This window comes from Rattus norvegicus, chromosome 1, assembly GCF_036323735.1.
Source record: "Rattus norvegicus strain BN/NHsdMcwi chromosome 1, GRCr8, whole genome shotgun sequence".
Taxonomy (NCBI): Eukaryota; Metazoa; Chordata; class Mammalia; order Rodentia; family Muridae; genus Rattus; species Rattus norvegicus.
In genome coordinates this window covers 128,305,635-128,332,476 of record NC_086019.1, presented here as the reverse complement: position 1 = coordinate 128,332,476, position 26,842 = coordinate 128,305,635, and the positions used below count along the sequence as shown (strand labels likewise).

At 38.9% G+C, this 26,842-nt stretch overlaps 1 protein-coding gene across 21 annotated transcripts in view; it reads left to right on the top strand.

The window, feature by feature from the left end:
• The window catches only part of Tjp1 (tight junction protein 1), a 244,689-nt gene that overhangs the window by 172,542 nt on the left and 45,305 nt on the right, over window positions 1-26,842 (top strand). For 20 of the 21 annotated variants that reach the window (XR_005501920.2, XM_039105296.2, XM_039105288.2 and 17 more), the window contains 4 exons: window positions 7,119-7,175; window positions 23,000-23,124; window positions 23,971-24,073; window positions 25,730-26,006. Coding sequence is in view for 20 of the 21 variants with exons in the window: in XM_039105296.2 (XP_038961224.1) it covers window positions 7,119-7,175; window positions 23,000-23,124; window positions 23,971-24,073; window positions 25,730-26,006 (562 nt within the window). In the remaining variant the exon portion in view is untranslated. Of the gene's footprint in view, window positions 1-7,116; window positions 7,176-22,999; window positions 23,125-23,970; window positions 24,074-25,729; window positions 26,007-26,842 lie in introns of those variants that run through there. The other variant, NM_001106266.1, reaches the window with a different exon arrangement.

The window sequence follows — 26,842 nt, the reverse complement described above, 5'->3', positions numbered from 1 at the left end:
AGAACCCAGAGACAGCATTTCCGAGTGTGCCTCCTTTGGCTCTTAAATTCCTCCTGCCTTTTATTCCATAGTTCTCTGAATCTTTTTTTTTTTTTTTTTTTTTGGTTCTTTTTTTTCGGAGCTGGGGACCGAACCCAGGGCCTTGCGCTTCCTAGGTAAGCGCTCTACCACTGAGCTAAATCCCCAGCCCCTAGTTCTCTGAATCTTAAAAGTAATTTATCAGAATCTTAGTGTTATGATTAGTTCTTCCACTTCTTCCAAAACATACACAAACATTCACTCATTCTAAAAATTTCTGTATTGGCTTTAGATTGTAGAAGATCAGAATTGGTAATAGTAAACTGTTACTGGGATATTTGACTGTTGTCTACTTGAATGATCTCATCTTTTTTATATTTTTCCCTCTGTTGGCAAACTTTGCTTTGCTTTTCTCATTTATTAAAGCGTGCATGCATGCGAGACCAGAAGAGGGTATTAGATCTCCTAGAGCTGAAGTTACAGGCGGTTGTGAGCTACTCGATATGGGTGTTGGGAGTCAAACTCCAATCCTTTGAAAGAGCTGTAAGCATGTTTAGTTAACCTTCGAGGTGTCTCCTCCAGTCCTTCTTCAGTTCTGCCATGCCCTTCTCCCCAGCTTTCTCTTTGTGCCTCTCAGGGCACTGGTTTTCTTTCCAGGTAGTACTTATTTAAGCCCATGATTGTGTTATCAGGCTGTGAAATGTTTGGATCATCTGTGTCTCCCAGGAAGAGAAGCATGGCCATACTGATTGTGACTGGCTATTGCAGGGCTTAATATAATATCATATCATAGCGCTTAATAAATTCAGATCTTTTGACTGAGTTGAGACACTTCCTGCTAGGGATGGGGCTTTTGATTAGGGTGTTTCCTTTACCTGGGATGTTTTCCACATCCATCCATCCCTCATCTGGCATTGGTTTCCTTTTTCCTCAAGAGGTTGTACTTGATCAGAACTCAGCAGGGTTAAGATCCCTATGCTATGTATCATTCCACCACTTGAAGCTGGCTGTTTGATAAAGAGTTAATTTATTCTTTATTGTTATATTGTATTAGATAATCTTTTAAAGTGCTCCTGTAAGATACTTGATTATCTCTAAGACTTCCTATACTTTTTGTGTTCCTAAAAGAAGGCAGCTGCTGAAGTAATTGGGGCAGGAACATTTTCTTAGTGCTTAGATCATGGTAGCAGCACTCCAAGTTTGCGTTTTCTCATATTAATTATTTCAAGTTGTCTTTTTTTTAATTTTATGTATATGAGAACACTGTAGCTGTCTTCAGACACTACAGAGGAGGGCATCAGGTCCCATTACAGATGGTTGTGAGCCACCGTGTGGTTGCTGGGAATTGAACTCAGGACCTCTGGAAGAGCAGTCAGTGCTCTTAACCACTGAGCCATCTCTCTAGCCCTCAAGTTGTCTTTTTTTTTTTTTTTTTAAGTGGTAAACATTTCAAATAGAAATTATGATGAATCTTCTATGTTATTCTCATTTTAGTACAGATACCACTTTATGAGTCTAATACCACATAACATTTCTTTGTAAGATCTTTCCTTCCCTCATTCCTCCCTTTTTCATCCTCCAACATGGTCTCATGTAGTCCAGGCTGCTCTTAAACTCTCCATGTACCTTGAACTCTTGTTCTTCATGCCTTCCCTGAAATCAGAGGCCTAGATTACCAGACTTGGCTTTAAAGTCGTATCAGATTCTAAGATTTTTGTAGGGGTCGGGGATTTAGCTCAGAAGGCCCTGGGTTCGGTCCTCAGCTCTGGAAAAAAAAAAGATTTTTGTAATTTCTTCTTCTTTTACCCTTTCTCTCCCCCTCTTCTCCTCCTCCTCCTCCTCCCTCTTTCTTTCTGAATGTTTGCCTAGATTTCTTAATTCACTAGGTGTCCCCAGATGATGGTGTTTAAATGTTTTGTGTGTGTGATATATTAGCTGGGATAGCTAAACTGTTTGGTTATCCACTGTTACTGTTTGTAAGAAAGACAGAATAAGTACTTAGTAACAGAAAAAAAAGTACCTGTTTTTCAAAGTACTATAATGAAGTGTTCCAATGGTTTTTAAAGACAGATGAACAATTTATATTTGATTTACTTTTACCAATTCCATTACAGCCTTTATCATCAAATTTTGTTATTTTGAAGTTCTTTTCTAAAATTTGGCATACTCCCCCCCATTAATTTATTTATTAATTTTACATCCCCATTGCTGATCCATTCCTGGTCCCCCCTCACACAGACCCTTCCCCCATCTCCTCCTCTGAGAGCATGGTCCACCCTACCCTCCCATATTCCCCCCATCCTGGAACATCAAATATCTGCAGGATAAGGTGCATCCTCTCCCATAGAGGCCAGATGAAGCAGTCCAGTTAGGGGAGCAGATTGCACAGAGAGACAGCAGCTTTAGGGACACCCCCTGCTCCAGTTGTTGGACTCACATGAAATGTTTTGAAGTATTTTTTAACAGTACATTAAATAGATCATATGTATGTAAGTTAATTTTCAAATTGAATCTTAACCAGTATCTAGGAGTTTCTTCCAACTTCTGTGTCCATGTATAAGGGTGACTCTGTCTTGACATTTAACAGGGTAAAGTAGTTTCATCTGCTTAATTTAAAACTCTTGTTATTTTGTGGGTTATAAGGTTTATATATGTTTGTTCACTTTGACAAATACAAAACTTTAAATATATGGTTCTAAAGCCAGCCCTTTTCCTACCAACATATAAATGATTTCTTTTTACAAAATTGACATTTTATTTTTCTACATAATTTTCTTTAAGCTCTGAAATACTATATTCATAGAGATGGGTATTTCCCCTGCAAGTGTCAGTGTCCTCACACATGTGTAACATTTGTGCTCACTTACTACATGGTTTCTATTCTGTACTCAGTGCATGCTTATTAATAACTACTTGAATTCTTACATTTAATGAGGTGGGTTTTTTGTTGTTTGTTTTTTTTCTTCTTGTATTTGTGAGTTGTTGAGTCCCTGGCTGCTGCGGGAGTCTCTTGAGACCCTCATAACATTGAACTTCAGGTTGACCTTCTTGTACTACCTCTTGGCATTTCTGGAGAACTGAAGTGGTACCCTTAGATAATTGCCACTGTATGCCATCTGTTATCTTTGAACACACATTGTATTTCCCATCTTTGTGCTTTACTTCTAGGACAGTGGTTAGAGTTTGACATGGTGTATTTGAAAATTCACAGATCAGGGTCCATCCCTGTATTCTTAGTTCCTCACTCAGCCTCACACCAAGAAGTAGTGTTGTGTTCCTCTTTAGATAGAATAAAAGCCAACAACAACAAAAATAAAACACAAAAAACTCCAAAAAAACAACATAAAAACAGTAAAACGATAAAAACCAACAACAACAAAACTAAACCTTAGCACTCTAGGGAAACTGGGAACAGACGATGTCAGGACCAGAGTTGCTCCCAGAAATAGCAGGAGGACTTGATTTTCCTAATGGAGGCTGGGAGCCATGTAGAACAGTTCAGGGTGCTTTAACGGTAATTTTCTAGGCATACATTGATTACTTAAGGATCTAGCATTTCTAAAACTCAGGAATGTTGTTCTTTTGTGATGTTAGATAAAAAAGAATATCAGTCTCGGATTAGGAGATGTTCTTGTATTTTGGTGTACTCTGGACAGTAAATGTTTTGTATTAGCTCTGTTGGTTTTCATGCATTTTCACTGGCAACTGTTCAGGTGCACTTGGTCCTTCCTTCCCTAGAGTAGTTGTAGCCTGTAGAGTCTTCCTAGTCCTTTATAACTAGATCTTGGTTTCAGTTCTTGAGTCTTGTTGATTGATTGCTCTTAGATACAGATCTACACTATCTAGGTCTCAGTCTTGATCTTCAAACATGTAAATCCTCAGTTCCACAGTTTAAGCAAGCATGTCTGAGACCACATTTGTAACTGTAGCCTGCCCTTTCAGAGCTGCCTTGTGTTTTGTTATATTTTGTTTTGACTTTTTAAGACAGAGTTTCTTTGTATAGCCTTGACTGTCCTGGAACTCACTCTGTAGACCAGGCTATCCTTGAACTCAAGAGATATAGCTGCCTGCCTCTGTTTCCCCAGTGTTAATGTTAAAGGCATGCATCACCACTACCCTGCCCAGAGTTCCCTCCTTCTCATGCTAACTTTCCTTTAGCTGATCTTTCTGCCTTAAATTTGCCTTCCATTTACAGTCTCGAGAATGAATTCTGATTGCACTGTTTTAGTTTAAAGTTCTCAACAGCACATCACAACACATGTCATGTACTACTCAGACATAGGAAAATGAGCTTTCTTGTCAGTTCAGCTCTCCGGTCTTTCTCCCATTTGGTTTGTAATTGGTCTAAAGGATGATGAAACTGCCTAGAATTAGGATCTAGAGTTGGCAGGAAGCCCTTCAGATTTGGTGATCTGAGTAGTGTGTTTGCCAGCTGGAGCTTAGAACAAAGAAACCAAACAAACTCTTGGCAGATTCTGAAATACAGCTTTTTGCTTCTTTAGAAATTATGATTCTAGTCAGTTGATGCAGACTTAGAAGTGTGTGCAAAACTAATACAGCAACCATGAATTGCAGTCACTTTTGATGCTAATTATTGAATATGTGACCTATTCTTTAGTACACTTTAATAAATTGACCTTTGGAACTGGGAAGACCTTTTTCCTTGAGATAATTTAGTCTAATTTCCTGATCTTATAGGTAGGAAAGCTAAGATATTAACCAATTTGGGTGCTGGTCTTATTTCTGGGCTAGCTCATTTTCTGTATATATTGTATAGTTAATAGAGAATACTAGAAGCAGAGTCACTATGTTTAGTAGACTAATGTCCTGTTCCCTAGTTTCCTACAAGCCTAAACAGTTTTAGAGTGGGACTGATGGTGGTTTGACAAAGGCCTTTATGTGGATTTATAAGTTTATAGCATGAAAACTTAAGTTCACCCTTAAATTTATTTGCATAGCAGTAGATGAGCATTGTAAAACAGTAGGAAAAGACTAGCAGCAAGAGTAAATCTCCCTAACTCAGAGTCTTCATTGTAGGGATTCTTCCAGAGAATGTCCACCCTCTGCTAAAGGAGCCAGTTCATACTCAATAATCATCATTTTCATATTTTAATAAACAAAACCTTTAAAACAAAAGTCCGACTAGAAGCAAATATTTGAAACTTTAACAGTGGAATGTGAATGTAGTATAAGATATGTTGCCAGTTTATTATGAGTAGAAAAAGAAGAAAAAGATAAAACATCTGATGAGAAATACTACCCACAGCCCCTTTATGTCAGGCTGATCAATGTGGACCTTTTCCATATCCTTTCAACACCCTCTCTACTTTGGCTTAAACAAAATTAGATTTCTGACAATACCCAAGCTCTTCTGTAAACTGTTTTCCTTTGCCCAACAATGTAAACTACATGATCATCACAACCTTGTGGAGAACCACATGCTTTCATAGGTAGTAACCAAGTAAAGTACCAGTTATCAGATCACTTACAGTGTGGACTGATGGGGAAGGGATTGAGAAGTCAGTGAAGCATCGCTACTAGTTAACAAAGTGGATCCAGAAAGAAACAGTTTAGAGCTATGCAAGCAGTTCCCATTGTCAGTGTCAGCTGGCATTGCAGACTGGCAGTTATGGAACTGTGCATGTTTAGTGCATCTGCCCTCACTGTCAGTGTTGCACATGGACGGAGGAGGCTTTATGCAGTTTCCTCCCTCCCTTCGTCCCACTCCCTCCCTTCCCCTTCCTCCCCCCAAGCCTGTCTGTCTGTCTGTCTGTCTTTCTGTGTTTCAAAATCTGGTTAGTTTGTGTTAAAAAAAAAAGTTTTATTTCCAGGCAAGTCTCATTAAAAGAAAGTTTTGCTGCTCATGATTGGAAGGTTGAAACAAAAGCTGGTGGAGTTGGCAGTTTTTATCTATGGGAATGAACACAGAGGTCCTTTCTCTCTCGTCCCTTATTCATTTGGGAGGAAAGTCAATCTAGTTGCTTTGAATTTAGGGAAGCAGGCTTTCTTTATAGCAGTTCATTTTCTAAAGTGGCATTAATCTTCAATTAAAGTTGCTCTGGGAAAAGAGAAATAGGCCTGTGGCACCTTGATGTGCATAGTCTTGTGATGCTACTGATAACCATGTAACAGAGACAGAGTGTACTGATGAAAGACAGTTACAGTGCTAGGTGATGAAGGAGGATCTGAATACGCCATGCCACAGTCACTTCACCACCCTGAAAGAAAAAATTTTAGAAAGAAATCCATATTAGGCATAATAATACATTTATTAAAAGTAATGTTAAGAGAGACTATGTTACTTTAAACTACCAAGAGCAATTTACCCAAATACAAAGGAAATTTGTTTTTAAATTTGTAATGTTTAACTTTCAGGTCATCTTATTATTTCCATGAGAGATTAATGGTAGGAGATAAAGTTCAGCTACCCCGTGGTCTGGCTAGGATCTACACTGAAACTTAACATTGATTGTTTATGGTTCTAGGGGGATTGGGGCCTTGAGAGTTTTGTTTTAATTTTTTTAGATGCATGTTTATGATATGCGTAACAAAAGCCTTTTTCTGTATGAACGTGAAGTTAGAGGAAGTAATTCTGACATAAAACTGAAACTGAATAGACTAGTATTGCTTGTGACTTTAAACCTATAAGAGGTCTAAATCCTTTTCGGGAACATGTATTTACAAATACTGAGTTCAGAGGTATTTTACCTTTTCTTGCTGAATGCAACATGAAAAATGCTCTTAAATGTCCACTTGGATAATTTAAAACTGTTGCAACTTTTATTCTTGTCTGTTTGATGTTAAGCATAAAGTTGCTGAATTTGCTAGCTTTAACTTGTTTCTGCTGTGTTAAGTGTAGAGTGGCATCTGTCCAAATTAAGTTAAAACAAAGGGAGTTCCTGTGTGTGTGGTTTCCTATTTCTTAAAAACAAACAACCCTTTCAAAGTTATTAACTGGTTTCCAGAATATTTTTAATATTAGCAGTGTAAGTCTTGGTGTTTTATTGTACTGAATTGTTTCCAGAATGCCTTCTTTCACTTTATTAAAAACTTATTTTTTTCTTTTAAAGGTAACGCTTTGTTTTCTTTTCCTTTATCAGAGCACAGCAATGGAGGAAACAGCTATATGGGAACAGCACACAGTGACGCTTCACAGGGTGAGTGTCTGCGGCAGTAAATAATCTGGGTTATAATTCAGGATACTGGCAGCTTTGAAAACAATAGAGGAAAGCCAGATGTCAGGAAGCCAAAAGAAAGGGGAATTTTTTTCTATATTCGTTTGTTTAAAATTAGATTTATAATAAATTCTTCATTAAGGTCAGAAGTGAACGTGATTACTTTTTCACATATCCTTTGGTTATTTCTTGTATAGTTGTTATTTTTAATCTCTGAAAATTAAGTGGTTCTTTTGCTTAGAATTTTGAATGATCAGATAAAAGATTATATATTAAATTATAAACTGATTGTATATGCATATTTGTATGCTTGGGGCTTAATAATAAGTTATATTCCTACTAAAATCTTGAAAGAGGGCTTAGGACATGGCTCAGTTGATGGAATGCTTGGTTGTAGCATGCAGGAAACCCCCTTCTAGCCCCAGAATCACATGACACTCTCATCTGTGAAAACCTGGCAGTCAGAGGTTCGAAATTATCCTTAGCTACTTAGCAGGTTGGTATGTATATTGGGAAGAGGGCACATTCTTTTTTTTTTCCCTTTTTTTCGGAGCTGGGGACCGAACCCAGGGCCTTACGTCTGCCAGGCAAGCGCTCTACCACTGAGCTAAATCCCCAACCCCAAGGGCACATTCTTGAAAGACAGCTGTTCATTTGAAGCATGTACAACATAAACATGGCAGACAGTCAGGTCAGATAATTAATAAACCTAGTGGAAATAAGAGCTTTGAAATCATACTGGTCTTTTGCTTTTCTGGGGAAGAAATGGGGAAGAAACCCAACCTGTGTTATAAACCATAGTGTTTATGTATTTAAAGTTAGGCTAGGAGCTGGAGACAAGGCTCAGTAGGAAATAGTGCCTGTTCTTCAAAAAGACTCAAGTTTAGTTCATGGTACCATGTTTGGTTGCTCACAACTGTCTGTATGTAACTCCATCTCCAAAGGATCTGATAATCTCTTCTAGCCTTTGCAGGAACCCTCACACACACACAAACAAAAGCCGTAAGGCATTAGCTGTGTGTGCTGTAGCACAGCTCAGCCTGTTTTACAGAACAGGTTGCAAGATGGCCAGGGCTATGTAGAAAACCTTGTCTCAAAAAAATAAAATTAATTAAAATACTATTGGGCTAATGACACCAAGTCATGCTTTATCTGCTAAGTATGGCTCCTTAAATTTGCCTTTTTTCTTCTGTTAAGCAAAGCTGACTACTGATGGCTCTCCTACTTAAATGGTGTATGCCTCACATACGGTTATTTCTGAGCAATTGACAAGTGGATGTGGGAAAATTATGTTCCTGAACACTTACTCCTGATTATTTCATGAGGATTTGAATCTATACATTGTGATAGTTAATTATTCAAATGAAGTTTTCATGCAGTTTTTCTGTCTCACTAAAGAAAAATCATTTCAATAATATGTATCTTAACTTTTAATTCGTAAAGCTGAAATAACTTTCAGTTGTTTCATTGTGCTTAATACTTACATTGTGCTTGTAGCGTCTGCATCAGGTCTCTATGAGACATAAAATAGTTTTAGATTGCTTGACTATCATGTTGGTAGCATTTTATGTATTACGTTTATTTTTCTTAATACCGTTATCTTTTTTGATATTGAGAAGTATAATTTTTATTGGTATAATTTATGTAACAGTAAATTCATATTCATCTAGTATACAGTTCTCAGTTTTGACATAGTTACATAACTAATATCCCACTTAAAATGTAGAATTACAGGCTGGAGAGATGGCTCAGTGGTTGAGAGCACCCGACTGCTCTTCCAGAGGTCATGAGTTCAATTCCCAGCAACCACATGGTGGCTCACAACCATCTGTAAAGAGATCCGACTCCCTCCTCTGGTGTATCTGAAGACAGCTACAGTGTACTTATATATAATAAATGAATAAATCTTTAAAAAAATGCAGAATTACTCTATAACCTTAAAACTTTCCTTCAAATCTCTTTGTGGTCAATTCTGCCCCCTTATTGAGCCACTGATCTCTCGTTTTAAACTTTGACCTTTTCTGGACTGTCTTATAAATGGATTTGTGTAATACTTAGCTTTTTGAGACTGACTTCATATGCTTAGATAAATGCATTTGAGACTTCTCTATAATGTTGTTTATATTGATATCTAATTACTGCTTATTGCTAAATTCCACTCCACTGTATGAGTGTATAATAGTTAATTCATGGTACATTTAGGTTGTTTACAGTTTTTGTTGAGTATGAATAAATCCACGTTAGTATATAGTTTTGTATGAACATAACTTTTCATGGTTAAATAGGAACAGAATGACAGTGGGTTTTATGCTAGTTGTTAATTGTATAGGGCATGGCTGACTGGATATGCCTTCTCACCAGCAATGTATGAGTCAGTCTTCTCCACAATTCTTGATATTATTGGTTTTAATTGTTGAGTTTAGCTATTCTAATAGATGTCTAGTAGTATCTCATTTTGACTCCTTTAGTTTGTATTTCTCTGTATATTAATGCTGAGCACCTTGTAATGATCAGTCTTTTATTGCTGAGTTGTCTGGATTTGGAATCATCTAAGAGACAATATGAGGCATATCTGTGGATAGGTTTAACTGAGGAGAGAAGACCCTCCCCATGGATAGTATTATTTCTATAGTCTTGTGGAGTACATGGTCTCTCTCCACTTCCTGACTGAAAAGACTACTGGCTGCATTATACTCCGATCACCATGCAATTCCTACTATGCTAGCCTGTATCCTTTCTTATGCCATCGACTAAAATAACTCAATCCTCCTCCTAGTAAGGTGATTCTTGTCAGATATTTTGCCACAATGATAGATAACTAGTGCACACTTCATTCTCTATTCTTAAGTGTCCCAGTGATTCTGGGGGTTGAGCCCAGAGTCTGTCTGTATAGTAGGAAATGGTGACTGCTGAACCACATAGCCAGTCATATTGAATATGTTTGATGTGCTTGTCATCTGCATTTTGTTTGTTTGTTTGTTTGATTGATTGATTAATGTTTCTGTACTTTCCTTTCTATTTCTGTGACAAACACCATGACCAAAAACAACTTGGGAGGAAACAACTGATAACACACAGTTCATCTGGTACTCTGAGGCAGAAACCTAGAACCTGCAACAGGGACCTCAGAGGAATGCTGCTTACTAGCTTGCTTCCCGTGACTTGTTCAACTTGCTTGTTGTAGTTGCTGTTGAGACAGAGTTTCAGTAACCCTGAAACTCGCTTTGTAGTGCAGCCTTGACCTCAAACCCAGAGAGATCCATCTGCCCCTGCCTTTAGAGTGCTGGAATTAAAGGTGCATGCAGCCACTATCCACTTGCTTGGTCCAGGTCAGACCTCTCTAGAGCTGGGTACTCCCACCCAGTAATCAAGAGAATGCCCCACAGACTGCCTAGGCCACTATCAGATATGACTTGAAAGTATTTTTTGATTACATGGATGGCCATTTTGCTTACTTGGTCTTCGGTACACAGAGGTTGGGTTTAAGCTCTTTATGTGTTCTCGACACAGATCAAGTATTGCTCTACTCCTCCTGGCCGGTAGCTGTTCTGGCCAGCATTATTGTTTTTATCAGTCATGGTATTTTGGTTTTGAATTTCAGAAACCTTTGCCAACCCTGAAGTAAAAGGCAGTTTTTTTATGTAGATGTCTGAACATTTTGAGCAACCATTTTGTAGAAAAGATTACATTTTCTCCATTTAGTTGCCTTTTTACATTTAGCAAACATGAAATGACCATGCATTTGTGCATCCATGTTTTTTCCTCCCTAGTCTTTCTATTGAGCTGTGTGCTTGCTTTTTACCAGTTGCCTTTGCCTTGATTGTTACAGCTCTTTCCATTTTCATTGGTCACACTCAGGATCATTCAAGTTAGGGACTCTTATGACAAGCTACATCACCTTCTCTTTTATACTAAGTATATACTTATGATAACTTAGCAAAGGATGGTTTTACTGGTTGCCAATTTCACCATTACAAGTACTTGATTTTGCAAGATCATTGTTAACATGGTGTGTGTGTGTGTGTGTGTGTGTGTGTGTGTGTGTGTGTGTGTAAAAATAACAAAGATGTCATGAATTTGAGAGGGTTAGGGTGTCATAGGAGGAGTTGTAGGGGAAGAGGGAAGCATGGAAATGATGTCAAGAGAGTACTCAAGTATGATAATCTAAAACAATTAAATGTTTCAATTAAAAGTGTCTAAGTAAAAATATACACAAAATGGTTAAATGTACAAATTCAGTTACTGATTTTGTATGAAGCTAAATGTTATAGGACATAGAAGTTTGAAAAATCTTTTAAATGTAAATAGTAAACGATTAAGATAGCTATTTATTGAAATGCCTATTAATCTCAATATAAATTATATAGTTAAAATCAAATTATAGGCCTGCAAATCAGGTGCTGTCAAACCAACTACTATGATCCTTTTATATTTTAATTCAAAAATATTAAGATTTTTAAATAATAAGATTTAGTAATTTCAATTTTCCAAATGTTCTTGAAAAGAATTATCAACCTTATCTTTTAGTTTTAAAAAATGCAGTGTTTTTTTTTTTAAACAAATAAACTGTTTATTTGAGGGAGTAGACATCTATGGTATGACCTTTGATGATAGGACCCTCCATGGGCAAACATTTTTTGGTCCATTGAAAAGAATGAACAGAAGCTGGGCTTGGTGACAGAGGCAGACTGACCTTAAGCAAGTTCCACTACAGCCAGGGCTTTGTTACATGAGAAACCCTTACCAGAACACCCCCAACCCCAACCCCACTCCCTCAAGAAAAGAATGAAGGAAGGACAAAGTATCACCTTTCCTTGTTCATTGGCTCTTAGTATTTTCATAGCATCTTAACTGATTTCAGTTTCAACAACAGTTACCAGTATTTATTCAAGAAGATGGGTTGTGCTCCAAGTAGCAGATATTAACAACTTGCAGTTCATTCCCAGGAACAATTTAGAGCTCTGAGCCATCCTCTAGTAAAACATTCCCAGCAGCCTACCCAGAATTTACTGCTGTTGCATCCTGGGTAGTAACTAATTGCATTTGTTGTTGTGGGAAGTTAAACTTCGCAGCTGCAAACTTCTAAGAGTGCTGTGAAAGGCTGGAGTGCTGACCTTGAGTTGGATAGACTTGGTCTGGTTCTTTTGGATGTGTAATGTTTGTTTATTTTCAAGGTCTTTTTTTTAGTAATAAAGTTTACAAAACAAAAACAATTTTAAAAGGGGACAGAGGTTTTTCCTGCAGGGAAGGAGGTGAAAAAGTGCTGAGGTGGAGGCAATTCAGTGCTGTGCTCCCAGCTCAACACTTAACACCTTTTGGAAACCGAAGAGCTGTGAATTTGACTTACCCCTCTTATCTGTTTGCCTCTCATGAACCCTGCAGGGGAACTGGCATCTCCTAAAGCTCAGGACTAAGTCAGAAACTGAGTGCAGCTCCTACTGGCCACCACACATCCAGATTTACCTGAGGAATGCCTGCCTAGATTGTTGAAATGACACATGAAACCAGGCTCTGTTTCCTTAACATTTAGAATTTCGCTTTTTTCCTTGAGCTAATAAGACACAGATGTGTGTAGTATTTCCTCATTACCAAATTACTAACAATAAAGAAAATAGTATTTGATTAATATAATGTCTTAGCTAGGGTTTTACTGCTGCGTACAGACACTATGACCAAGACAGACAACTCTTGTAAGGACAATATTTAATTGGGTCTGGCTTACAGGTTCAGAGGTTCAATCCATTATCATCAAGGCAGGACATGGCAGTGTCCAGTCAGGCACGGTGCAGAGCAGCTGAGAGTTGTCCATCTTCATCTTCAGCTGAGAGGGGTCTCACTTCTAGGAAGCTTGGATGAGGGTCTTAAAGCCTAGACCCACAGTGACACACCTACTCTAACAAAGCCACACCTACTCCAACAAGGCCACACCTCCTGATAGTCCTACCCCCTGGGCTAAGAATATACAAACCATCACATACAACCATTGTGGAAATTAGTTTAGAGATTTCTCCAGAAATTAAAAATAAAACTACCAAATGGCATATCTGTTTCACTCTGGGGCATATACCTAGATACCTAAGGAACTCCACTTCGTACTCTACTATGAGATAGGTGTTCTCCCTGTCTATTGCTGCTTTTTTCACTCTAGCAGAGACTGGAATCAGCCTAGTTTTTTTATCATCAAAAGAACTGATAATGAAAATTTGGTATATATTTTTTTCAATAAAATTTGTTGGTTTTCTTTTTTCAATAAAATTGAATATCCTTCAACTCTAATAAAGAAAAATGAAGTTAATAAAATTGGAGGAAAATGAATAGACTTAGGATGTATAATATTAAGTGAGATCACAATCTCTTATGTCCCCTCCCACTTGTTTCTTTCTCTCTGAGTTTTTCAAGACAAGGTTTCTCTGTGTCTCCCTGTCTGTTTTGGACCTGGCTCTGTAGACCAGGCTGGCCTCAAACTCAACAGAATCCACCTGCCTCTGCCTCCTAAGTACTGGAATTAAAGGTGTGGATAGTGTGGATGACCTTAGTCAAAATGCCCAACAGTGGGGAAATGGAACCTGAGGAGTCCACCTCCAGTAGTTAGATATGCCCCAGCGGAGGCTTGGGATACCAACCCACCTTCAAAAGTTTTGACCCAAAGTCATTACTGTCCAAAACAAATACAAGGACAAAGAAGGAACAGAGCTGGCCAGTAGCCAGCCCAACTTGAGATTCATTCCATGGGTGGGAACCAAGGCTCAACACTATTATTGATGCTATGTATTGCTTGCGGACAGGAGCCTAGCATGGCTGTCCTCTGAGAGGCTCTACCAGCAGCTGACTTAGACAGATGCATTGGACAGAGGTTGGGGATCCCTATGGAAGAATTAGGGGAAGGATTGAAGGGTTCTCAAGGAGATGGCAACCCCATACGAAAACCAACAGCATCAACTAACCTGGACCTCTGGGAGCTCCCAGAAACTTAGCCACCAACCAGGAGCATACACAGGCTGGTCTGATGCCCCCGCCCCATGCCTCTTCATCTCCCACCCCAACACATAGGTAGCAGAGGACGGCCTTATCTGGTCTAGTGGGAGAGGATGTACCTAATCCTGTAGAGTGTTGATGCCCGGGGAAGGGAGATGTCCTGTGTGTGCAAGTGTGTGTGTGTGTGTGTGTGTGTGTGTGTGTGTGTGTGTGTGTGCATTCGTGTACCCTTTCAGAGCCAAAGGAGAGGGAGGATGGAGAACTTGGAGAGGGAAGAATAGTATAGGAGCAACATTTAGAATGTAAATAAATAAAATAATTAATTTAAAAAGTCATGTACTGTTGCCACCAACACCTGCATCTCATGTTCTCTCCCATGTGGATCTAGCCAGTCATATATGTAAAAAGACGCGTTCATCTCTGTGCAATATAACATGAAGGAATGTTCTTTTAAGTAGCTATTTTTTCCTCTAAAAGACTTTAGTGAGTTTTTTGTTTCGTTTTAAATTTGTGTAAGTACATGCTATGTGAGTGAGTGTGCATGCCTGTGGAGTACAGAAGAACGTGTAGATTTTCTGGAGCTAGAGTTGCAGGCATTGTGAGCTGATAAGCCTGGTTTCTGGGACTCAACTTAGTTCCCTGCAAAAGCAGCAGGATTAATCTCTCTAGTTTCTCTCTTTTTTTTTTTTTTAAGCAATATTATGAGCTTTATTAGGCTTATTTAGAGGCATTATTTTTATTCTTTTTTTAATCTTTATTAACTTGAGTATTTCTTTTTTTTTAAATTTAGAGAATACTTTATTAGTTTTTGTAATCAAACCCACATAGATAAGACCTTACATATTTAATACAGTGTGTTACCCCTGTACAAATGGAAAATACTTAAGTTCAACATTTCTAGACCAATATGGCTGTTAATTTCTGTACAGTGCCAACTCAACACAGTAAACGGGGATACTTTTTTCCAAAGTTGACAGCACAGCTAAAGTTTCAAAAAATTCAAATTATATATCTGTATATATATTTATATTTATATAAAAAGACCAATAATAGCAGTGTGTTATGCATCAACAGCAGCAACAGCTTTTCCAGGTTCTGCAGTCATCTGAACAAAACTGTAGAGACATCCAGCACACTCCATTAAAAAAAAAAAAAAAGTAAAAAAACAAAACCCGAGAAAACAGCACAGTTCTGTTACTCTTGTGGTACCTGGCACCATTTTTTTTTTTAAAATTAGCTTCTCAATCATCATCTGGAAAGAAAACATTCTGAGCAACATCATTAAAAACAGCTCTGATAAAGCACGGTCACTACTACGTATCATAAAGCAGGTACAAGCTATTTTACATCCACAGAGGTATGATACAGTACTGTCCTACATCTATAATACTAGAGGATACAATTTAAAAGGCATTATTTGAGACTTGATTCTACTTTTCCAGCAGAGGGCCCAAAGGATGGTGTGACACAGCTTTGTAAAGAAACATACTCTAGACAGGATTTCCTTTCACTAGTGGCACAGTTCTAAGGATTCATTCTCTCCATGAATGTCAGCTAAAACCGTTATTAAAAAAATGAAATATCCCTAGAACAAAACCGTATAACCACCGGATTCACATGAAGATGACCTAGTGGAGACAAGCTGGACCTCACCTTACCAACAAGCTATCAAATCTGTTATGTTTAAACAGTGAGGCCTCCAAGGAAGGAGATGCCAAGTAGTGCTTCAAAGCTTCGGACCACAATCAAACACAGCATCCTTTTCAACAGAAGCAGAAGCTCATCTGAATATGCTCAAGGATGTTGACATCAACATTTAATCAACTCCTCACTCATCCAGGAAGAAGGGGAGATCAGTTGCTACTGTACTTTATTGTGTTCAACCAAATCACCATGTTACAAAAATAGCAAGCTGTCATAATAAAAAATAAGGCTCCTCTATCCAGCACCAGATAGCATCATTTTACTTTCAAGCCTAGAAATTGCACACTTGTATATAAACCAACCGAAGATGAGGATTGAGAGTTCATCTTGGTGGATTTTTCCTTTGATGAATATGAAGTGTCCTTCCTTATCTTTTTTGATGACTTTTAATTGAAAATTGATTTTATTTGATATTAGAATGGCTACTCCAGCTTGCTTCTTCTGACCATTTGCTTGGAAAGTTGTTTTCTAGCCTTTCACTCTGAGGTAGTGTCTGTCTTTGTCTCTGAGGTGTGTTTCCTGTAGGCAGCAGAATGCAGGGTCCTCATTGCGTATCCAGTTTGTTAATCTATGTCTTTTTATTGGGGACTTGAGGCCATTGATGTTGAGAGATATTAAGGAATACTGATTATTGCTTCCTGTTATATTCATATTTGGATGTGAGGTTATGTTTGTGTGCTTTTCTTCTCTTTGTTTTGTTGCCAAGATGATTAGTTTCTTGCTTCTTCTAGGGTATAGCTTGCCTCCTTATGTTGGGCTTTACCCTTTATTATCCTTTGTAGTGCTGGATTTGTAGAAAGATATTGTGTAAATTTGGTTTTGTCATGGAATATCTTGGTTTCTCCATCTATGGTAATTGAGAGTTTTGCAGGATACAGTAACCTGGGCTGGCATTTGTGTTCTCTTAGGGTCTGTATGACATCTGTCCAGGATCTTCTGGCCTTCATAGTTTCTGGCGAGAAGTCTGGTGTGATTCTGATAGGTCTGCCTTTATATGTTACTTGACCTTTTTCCCTTACTGCTTTTAATATTCTTTCTTTATTTTGTGCGTTTGGTGTTTTGACAATTATGTGACGGGAGGTGTTTCTTTTCTGGTCCAATCTATTTGGAGTTCTGTAGGCTTCTTGTATGCCTATGGATATCTCTTTTTTTAGGTTAGGGAAGTTTTCTTCTATGATTTTGTTGAAGATATTTACTGGTCCTTTGAGCTGGGAGTCTTCACTCTCTTCTATACCTATTATCCTTAGGTTTGATCTTCTCATTGAGTCCTGGATTTCCTGTATGTTTTGGACCAGTAGCTTTTTCTGCTTTACATTATCTTTGACAGTTGAGTCAATGATTTCTATGGAATCTTCTGCTCCTGAGATTCTCTCTTCCATCTCTTGTATTCTGTTGGTGAAGCTTGTATCTACAGCTCCTTGTCTTTTCTTTTGATTTTCTATGTCCAGGGTTGTTTCCATGTGTTCTTTCTTGATTGCTTCTATTTCCATTTTTAATTCCTTCAACTGTTTGATTGTGTTTTCCTGGAATTCTTTCAGGGATTTTTGCGATTCCTCTCTGTAGGCTTCTACTTGTTCTCTAAGGGAGTTCTTTATGTCTTTCTTGAAGTCCTCCAGCATCATGATCAAATATGATTTTGAAACTAGATCTTGCTTTTCTGGTGTGTTTGGATATTCTGTGTTTGCTTTGGTGGGAGAATTGGGCTCCAATGATGCCATGTAGTCTTGGTTTCTGTTGCTTGGGTTCCTGCGCTTGCCTCTCGCCATCAGATTATCTCTAGTGTTACTTTGTTCTGCTATTTCTGACCGTGGCTAGACTGTCCTATAAGCCTGTGTGTCAGGAGTGCTGTAGACCTGTTTTCCTGTTTTCTTTCAGCCAGTTATGGGGACAGAGTGTTCTGCTTTCGGGCGTGTAGTTTTTCCTCTCTACAGGTCTTCAGCTGTTCCTGTGGGCCTGTGTCTTGAGTTCACCAGGCAGGTTTCTTGCAGGGGAAAAGTTGGTCCTACCTGTGGTTCCAAGGCTCAAGTTTGCTCGTGGGGTACTGCCTAAGTCCTCTCCGTGGCGGCAGCAACCGGGAAGATCTACGCCGCTCTTTCTGGGAGCCTCCGTGCACCAGGGTTCCAGATGACGTTTGGTGTTTTCCTCTGGCGTCTGGATGTGCCCAGAGTGCAGTCTCTTCTGGTTTCCCAGGCGTGTCTGCCTCTCTGAAGGTTTAGCTCTCCCTCCCACGGGATTTGGGTGCAGAGAACTGTTTATCCGGTCTGTTTCCTTCAGATTCTGGCGGTGTCTCAGGCGCAGGGGTCCTGCCACTCCTGGGCCCTCCCCTACAGGAACCCAGAGGCCTTATACGGTTGCCTCTTGGGCCAGGGATGTGGGCAGGGGTGGGCAGTGTTGGTGGTCTCCTCCGCTCTGCAGCCTCAGGAGTGCCCACCTGATCAGGCGGTGAGGTCTCTCTCCCACGGGGTTTGGGAGCAGAGAGCTGCTGCGGGCCGGGATCCGAGGGTCTCTAGTTTCTCTTAAAGGTTCTTAAAAGATAGCTTTTTCAAAGCAAGTTGCAAGACTTTTGCCAAAGATTATTTCAGTTGACTTTGAGGCTGCAAAAGCATAGTGTCTTTTAGAGACCTCACCTCCTACTTTCTTTTTTGGTATTCTAAGTTGCACCAGAATAAAATGTGGAGAACAAGGGCTACAAACTTTTCTCTGAAAATCTAGGTAGCAATTAATATATGGCTTATAGGCAATAAATCTTTATTATGGCTATATACTACTACTCTGTAGCTGTATTGCAAAAGCAATTATAGTAGGTAAAGGTATGAATGTGGCTATGCTTTAATACAACCATATTTATCAAAGCAGACAGTTGGATGGGCTGCAGAAACAGTTTAGGTAGTAAAATGCCTGCTGACATAGAAGCTTGAGATCCTGAGTTTGACAGTCCTGGGTAGAAAAGCGGAAGAGTTGGCATGTGTTTATAATCTCAGCACTGGGGAGTGAATACAAGCTGGGCTCACTGGACACAAGTCTAGCTCAATGAGCACTCTCAGACCAGTGAGAAACCTTGTCTCAGAAGTGAAGAATGGATTCAGGCCACCTCCTGAGGAAGGACACCAAGGTTGATATCTAACCTTCCTATGGGCACACAGATGCATGCGTATACTTGCATATACAATACAAAACAATAAATGGCAACCCGGACAAATTTGACCTTCGGATCATAGTTTGCTGACATTGACCTGGAGCAGAAGCTTTCCAGGTTTATTGTAAAGAAAGAAGAATCAGATAGGTTGTCCTTTTTACTGAAGATTCTGATTCTTTTGGCTTAGGGTCTTGGACCACCATTTTTAAAATTGCACCAGTTTGAGATGCTCTATACTTGTAAGAAATTCTGACACAGGAATGAAAATGTTTCTTACTACATAATGATGGTGGAGATGATATGATAGTAACTGAAGGAATAGAGCACACACGGAATGATAAATCCACAAGAAAGCCCTGTGGCTTACAACTTAGCTTTTCTCTTTACTGTCAAACATAATATGAGATGGCACTTGTCCTTTCATTTGTGTTCTGTAAGGAAATGTGGGTTATCTCAGCACACTAAAGCCATTGAAATCCAGTTCCTTTTTGCTTTGTTGTGTTGACTTTTTGACAGGACTTTGTCATGTACCTCAGTTTTCCCTTGAACTTAATATATAGGCCAGACTCAAACTTCAAACTGGAAGAAATCCTAGTGTCTCAGCCTCCCAAGTACTTGAGTCTGGTTCATTCTTTAGTTCTATTTACTCGGTGTTCAGTCTACATGAAGTGCTCTCAAAGAGCCTGCAATTGTATTAAAGGAAGAAACAAGTCAAACTTGATTATTTGCATGTATTCTGGTCTTTGCACTCAGAGGTGGTCCGCAGTGACAACCTCTTCAGGGTAGGAAGTCTTAGTTTTATATTTCCTTAGTTACATTATACCTAATAAAATGTAATGGGCATATAAGATCAATAATGGTCCACAAAGCCACTCCTAAGAGATCAGCAGTACTATCCAATAACCCTATTATACAATCCATATACAGAAGATAAAAAAATTTTAGTTTTCATAATATCCAGTTTAACTCAATCAAAATATCAATTTAACATGTAATAAGAATTTTAAAATTATATACATTTCTTCATGCTGTTATAAAATGTGCATGTTTTACAATTTGAGCATATTTCAGGCAGGATCAACCACATTTAAAGTGCTCATAGTCATATAAAGACCATCATACTTTGAGCAAGTGCATTCTGTAGCTTAAGGTGCTGCCTTAACTAGCATGTAAGGAGGTTGGAGTCCATGCTGCCTTCCATCATAACAGCCTGCTTTGTTGTCAGTGCTTCTTCCTTAGAAACTGCATGAATAAAGTGAGTACTCAAAATGAGCTAGGTGTTTCTTTCTTTCTTTTTTTTTCCGGAGGTGGGGACCGAACCCAGGGCCTTGCGCTTGCTAGGCAAGCGCTCTACCACTGAGCTAAATTCCCAACCCGTTTCTTTTTTCATACTGAAGTATTAGGATAAAATTTTAGAAGGTGAAATTACAGGGGCTGGAGAGATGGCTCAATGGTTAAGAGCACTGGCTGTTCTTCCAAAGGTCCTGAGTTCAATTCCCAGTAGCCACATGGTGGGTGACAACCACCTGTAATGTGATCTGATGCCCTCTTCTGGCAAACAGGTGTACATGCAGATAGGGTACTCATACATTAGATGGATGGATGGATGGATGGATGGATGGATGGATGGATGGATGGATGGATGGAGAAATTACATAACCAAAGAAATTAGGAGGGGTCTATAGGTGAGCTGGTAAGTCTTTAAGGAAATGGTTGAATAAGAGGGAAACTTGGGGATGAGAGTGCCAATACAGTACAGGGGCTATGGATCATCTTTAATAGATGGTGCTGGGAGAGGTGTTTAGCTGCATGTAAAGTGATGAACTAGGACTTCTTGGTACACTCTATGTTCAAAATTAACTCATAAATCATAGGCCCAAGTGTTGCTAGAATCATAGAACTTCAAGAAGAAACTACAAGAGTAGATATTGACATTGCATTAGGAAGTGCTTTATTAAATATAATGTCAGAAGCCCAAAACAAAAGAGAAAACAGGTAAATTGGGCCTAATCAAAATTAGAAATGTTGGTGTTTGAAAGGACATCATCAAAAAAGTGAGACCATAAGACAGAAGAACAACCTTTGTAAAGTCTGGTCAGCTACACTCTTACAACTCAGTGGTACAAAGATGTAACTCAGATGAGAAGCGAGCAAAGAGCTGACTAGACAGTTTTCAGTGATCCATAAGTGAGCAGTAAGAAAGAGATGCTCAGCATCATCGGTTATCAAGAAAATGCACCGTGAAAGCCCAGTGAACCCTCCTTCATAACTGTTAGTGTGGCTGCAAGAACACGTAGTAGAAAGTGTTGATGAGGATATAGATAAATTGATACTCTCATATATTGCTGATACTAATATAAAATGATGCAGCCATTGTATAAAACACTTTAAGAAAGCCTCAGAACTGAACTATATAGCTACCATGTGACCCAACAATTCCACTTCTAGAAAGATACCTGATAGTAAAAACAGATATTCACTTAATATATAACTTGTGAATGTTCACAGCAACTTATTTATAGTAGCCAGAGTAGAAATAACACAAATACCCATTTGCTAATTAATGATCACTAAGATGTGCTATATCTATATAATATTTAGCAATTAAAAGTATTGATATACTTTCAGAACTTACTTTGCTCTGTTAAGACATAATATATTTATACATGGCATAGTGACTGTCACAGCCCTCACTTCATTCACATGCCCTTGAGCAGTGTACAATATACTGTCAGTGTGAAACTTGATAGCCCTGTCCTCACATAAACACAGCACAATAAAGGCATTTGTACCAGTGAGTCAAAATGGGAGCCCATTGTTATTATGTACTTTATCATTAACTATAAGGTTATTTTTATTATTTAAATAACTTTGTGTGTGTGCACATATGTGGCAGATGTCAATACCAGGTGTTATCCTCAATTGTTGTCAGTATGGGAACTCAGTCCTAACTCTAAACCCAAACTCACTGAACAGTTTTTTATGAAATTCAAAGCAACAGCACAGAGATTAAGATAAGACATGCTAACCCTCAGAGATGACCTTAAACTTCTGACCCACCTGCCTCCACTTCCCCAGTACTGGGCTTACATTTTTGTACAATTATACCTGGCTTAAACAAGTTTTAAAATCACTCTAACCCAATGCAACCCAAAGATAGACTAATTTGATACTTAAATGCTGACAAATGATGGTAAAGTATTTGGTTTCTGTGATTGCAGTGTGTATCTGTAAGAGCAGAAAGTTTTATGTACAGTAACACACTTGTAGTAATACCCTGAATCTGAACTGAGGTGTATCAGCCATTGTCATCTCCTGGGCAGAAGCAAGGCTGCAGTGCAGTCTTCACACTTGGAAATAGTTGGAATTTTTTTTTTCTGTACTGCGTCATTGAGTCAGTTATAGAAATTTTAGTTCTTTTAGAAGTTTGTAACGTTATAATTTATTTAGTTGAAATATTAAAAAGATTGATAATTTGGTGCATTTCCTATACATGCAGTATTATGTAGGACATTAGTGTGTTGTAGTGTGGAGATTTCCTTTTGAGATTTGTAGAAAAACTGAAGGAAGTTAAAATACCTAACACTTGACTTTTAAAGTGCCCATTGTATTGTGTAAAATGACAGGTGGTTTATGAATTAAGTCTGTCCTTTGAGAACTGCGTGTCAGTGTTAGTGATGATCACACTGAGCTCTGCTTGTCCCGCCTGATAATAAAAAATCATTCAGAATCTTATTACTCAGTTTTAAAATTAATTTAGTGCTTATGGAATATTACGCAGTGGACAGTTTTCGTAGTTGTTCTACCTGGTGTATAGTTCACTTGGACATGCATTCTCATAGAATAGACTGATGATTGTAACGTGTAACCATCGAGTGAATGCAAGTCACAGATGCAATACGCTCACAATTTATAGTTTGTACATTATTTATGCTGGCAAGCAATTTTGTTGTCCTTAATACAACTATTTTACTGTAATTGCTGTTTTTAGGCTCCTGGGTTTGGATTTGGAATTGCAATATCTGGTGGAAGAGATAATCCTCATTTTCAGAGTGGGGAAACCTCCATAGTGATTTCTGATGTGCTAAAAGGAGGGCCAGCTGAAGGACAGCTACAGTAAGTGTGTGGTTCATCTGTCTTGTGTCATGTCTCCTGGTCCTCCCCATACTCACTGTTTTTGTCCTTAGTCATGGATCTATTTATTTAGTGATTCTAGATTATTTACACCCAACTTGTGCTGTACTTATTTACTATTTCCCCTCAACTGACTATACACTCACTTAAGAAGTCTTATCAATGGTGCAAGGAGGCTAGGTAACTGTAACGGTAAGGAGAGTGATGAGGAACTTGTAATAGTTGGGTGGAACTAGCTTTTGAGGGCCTCTCACACGAAGTCTGCCCTTTCTATATACTGAGGAGATTAGTGCAATACACATGAGAAGAAGGGCAGGACGGGAAAATTGAGACGAGAATCAGAAGGATCCAAGACAAGATTTAAAAGGAGAAAGACCTAATATTTAACGACAGTGTCTCTGTTAGTCGGGTGGCTTAGTTTCATCTAGTGTTCTAATCCAGCTAGCTACCAGCGATCTGTTTGTTTGTTAGAGTGCCTGTTTTATTCAGGTAGTTGGGAAACACTGTCCTTTTCTTTTTTTTTTTTTTTTTTTTCCGGAGCTGAGGACCGAACCCAGGGCCTTGCGTTTGCTAGGCAAGCACTCTACCACTGAGCTAAATCCCCAACCCCAACACTGTCCTTTTCAAAAGGAAAAGGAACTGCTCTCGTGGGGTTAGTTACCTGCTAAATGCTTATGTGAAGGACCTGACAATGAAAGCTAATGCTGTTTTGTCATTGTTCTAAAGACAAGCAGAGACAGAGACAATTAGCCTGTCACTCAACGAAGACTTTAGAAAGGTCTTGTGTGCTTTAACATGTTTTTCTGGTGTCCTTTCCTCTCTTTTCAGGGAAAATGACCGAGTCGCAATGGTTAACGGAGTTTCAATGGATAATGTTGAACATGCTTTTGCTGTTCAGCAGCTAAGGAAAAGTGGGAAAAACGCAAAAATTGTGAGTATCTTTTATATTCAATGGTGTAGACGTACCGAGTACTCTTGATACTTGTTTGATATTTGATTCCCTCCTCTCCCTCTTCGAAACTCCCCTCCTTTGTTTTCATGAAGGGTCTCTCTGGGTTGTCTGTCCTGGAGCTCTGTGTAGATCAGGATGGTCTACATTCACACAGATCCTTCTGTTTCTGTTTCTGTTTTTTTGAATTCTTTTTTTTTCCACCAAAAGACCCACTCTGGCTCATCTGGACAGTAGGAAGCAGCAGTGTTTAGTGTTGACTTAGCCTTAGAAGATATTTAGCCATGAAAGAAATATAATTTGGAAGAAAGCAGTAAGACGAGATTATTAGGCATTATCAAGCAGAGCAGATTTGAAGCAATTCAGGAGGGATTAAGGATTAAAGCTATATATCACACAGGATGGTAACCGACAAAGAAACATCGTGGAAGTGGGTGTCATTGAGAACACACCCCAATGGTGAGGTTTTATTCACATACAGAGCTGATCCACTTGATCTCTGTGAGCACAAGAAAGAATTGTTAAACAATTGAGACACATGAAGGATTTTAGAATCAGGTTGGTCTAGAAGGACCCTGACTAAAGCAGGCCGAGGGACCAAGACCTCAAGTGACGAGAAAACCTGAGTTAGGCAGTTTCACTGAGAGGGAGGGACAAGATGAAGGCGAAGGACTGCTGAACAGCAGCAAGGGTGCTGCCAGCAGAACTAATGACTCAAGCAATAGATGGCCTAATCAATGAAAAGGAGCTTTTATTATGTCAGACATGTAGCAGATGAGAAGAAACCATCAGAAAGTCATTTATATGTGACTACAGTGAAACCCTGAGAAAACAGAAGCAGATGAAGAAATCAGAAGTGAGAAAAAATATTTGAGTGGCTAAAAGTGTCAGAAGAAAACAAGTTTCCCCAACAAGTATTCTCCAAGAAGCTCTCGTAGGCTCCCAAGAGACCCAGTGTACCAGTGTGAGGCAGCCAGGTGGCTTCCAGAATTATAGAACTGCCCTTCAGAAGATGCATATAGATCTGGAACTTAGAAACAAAGAAATGAGTGGACAGGGAACACTGAAAATGAATGTAAGCTGAGCTTGTACTCACGCCAGACATTATAAATTGGACCAACAGAGAAACACAAGGCAGAGTGTGTTGGGCAAGTATGCTGAGCTCAGGCGCTTCCTCCAAGTTGTGCGTTAGTTTGTGATAAATAAATGTATCACTTAGTAGTCTGTTGGGACAATTACAGATCTTGATAATGATGCACTATCAAATTTTAATTAAGGAATGTGGTCAGGCTTGTGTGTTTGTTGTGGTTTTGGTTACAAAGTGTTCATAAGATATGTGATATATTTAGAGTGTAGTTCTAATCTTTTGTTCTACACACAATAAGTATTAATTCCCTGTAAGTTTGTGATTCTTATTACCTGGAAAATTGTTATAAATTCTGGAAGGATGTATTAAATTTACTGTTTAGCCAGATCTGTTTATTAAGAAATTAGAAAACAGCCATTTTGGAAATGTATCAGTGTGACTACTATATTATCTCCTTTGTATTTGCATAAGTTAATATAAGTCAAGGGAACGTATGTTTCTCTTATAAATGGAGAGTACTTGTTCAGTTTATCATCTCTTTTTATTGGTAGACCATCCGAAGAAAGAAGAAAGTTCAGATTCCTGTAAGTCACCCAGACCCTGACCCAGTGTCTGATAATGAAGATGATAGCTATGACGAGGATGTGCACGATCCAAGAAGTGGCCGAGGTGCCCTAGCTAACAGAAGGGGTGAGAAGAGCTGGGCAAGGGATAGAAGCGCAAGCAGGGACCGGAGCCTGTCCCCTCGCTCAGACAGGCGATCAGTGGCCTCCAGTCAGCCCGCCAAACCCACCAAGGTCACATTGGTGAAGTCTCGGAAAAATGAAGGTATTACTGACTCTCATTATTCTCATGTGAGACTTTTAAATTAGTCTAATAAAAAATATAATGACCATATTATATTTTATTCTGTTTCTCTTTCTAGTCATGTTCTCTTGCTAGGAGTCAAATCCTGGTAAGGCAGACATTGAGACATTTTGGAACATTTTCTCAAATCATTTTGTTGGATCAAACTTCTAGTTGGATTTTGGTTTTATTGGAACAGGAACAGCCAAATTCAAATTATGCCAGCAAGAAATGCCTCACTAGCACTCAGTTGAAATGCTGTGTTCTTTACTGTTAGGATTGATAGTAGTATGACCATGGAAATAAATCTGAGGGCTTACTAGAAGGGGAGAAATGGGCTAATTTGTAAATGAAGACTGATGTTCTTAAATTAGCTGTTCTCTTGCCTCACCAAGTCGTTAGCTTTTTAAATGACTCTTTCACCCCTCTGCCTTGTGATTATGTAGGACTTACGACTTTGGCTTTAAAAATGGTGAAGAAAGTGTTTTGAAGGTGAACTTTGGTCTAACCTGCTCACTCTCCTGTCACTGACATTCCTTGCCCACTCCACGGGCAGCCTGCTCTTGGCTGTACTCCTTTCCTCACGCTTGCACGTCACTTCTGCTCGCTAGTGCCTGCCTCCCAGCCGAGAGCCATTCACAGATTATTCAAGTCTCCGTAGTACCGTTGGAAGCTGACCTGTTAGAATATTACTTTCTTTGGACTGTTGTTATTCTCTTCTTTATGAGGTCCCCACTTCTTTTCATTTCCATCCTTCTACCCTTTAATGCTGTAATTTCTGTCTAAGAGCATTGCCTGCACTCACTGCACTGTCTCAT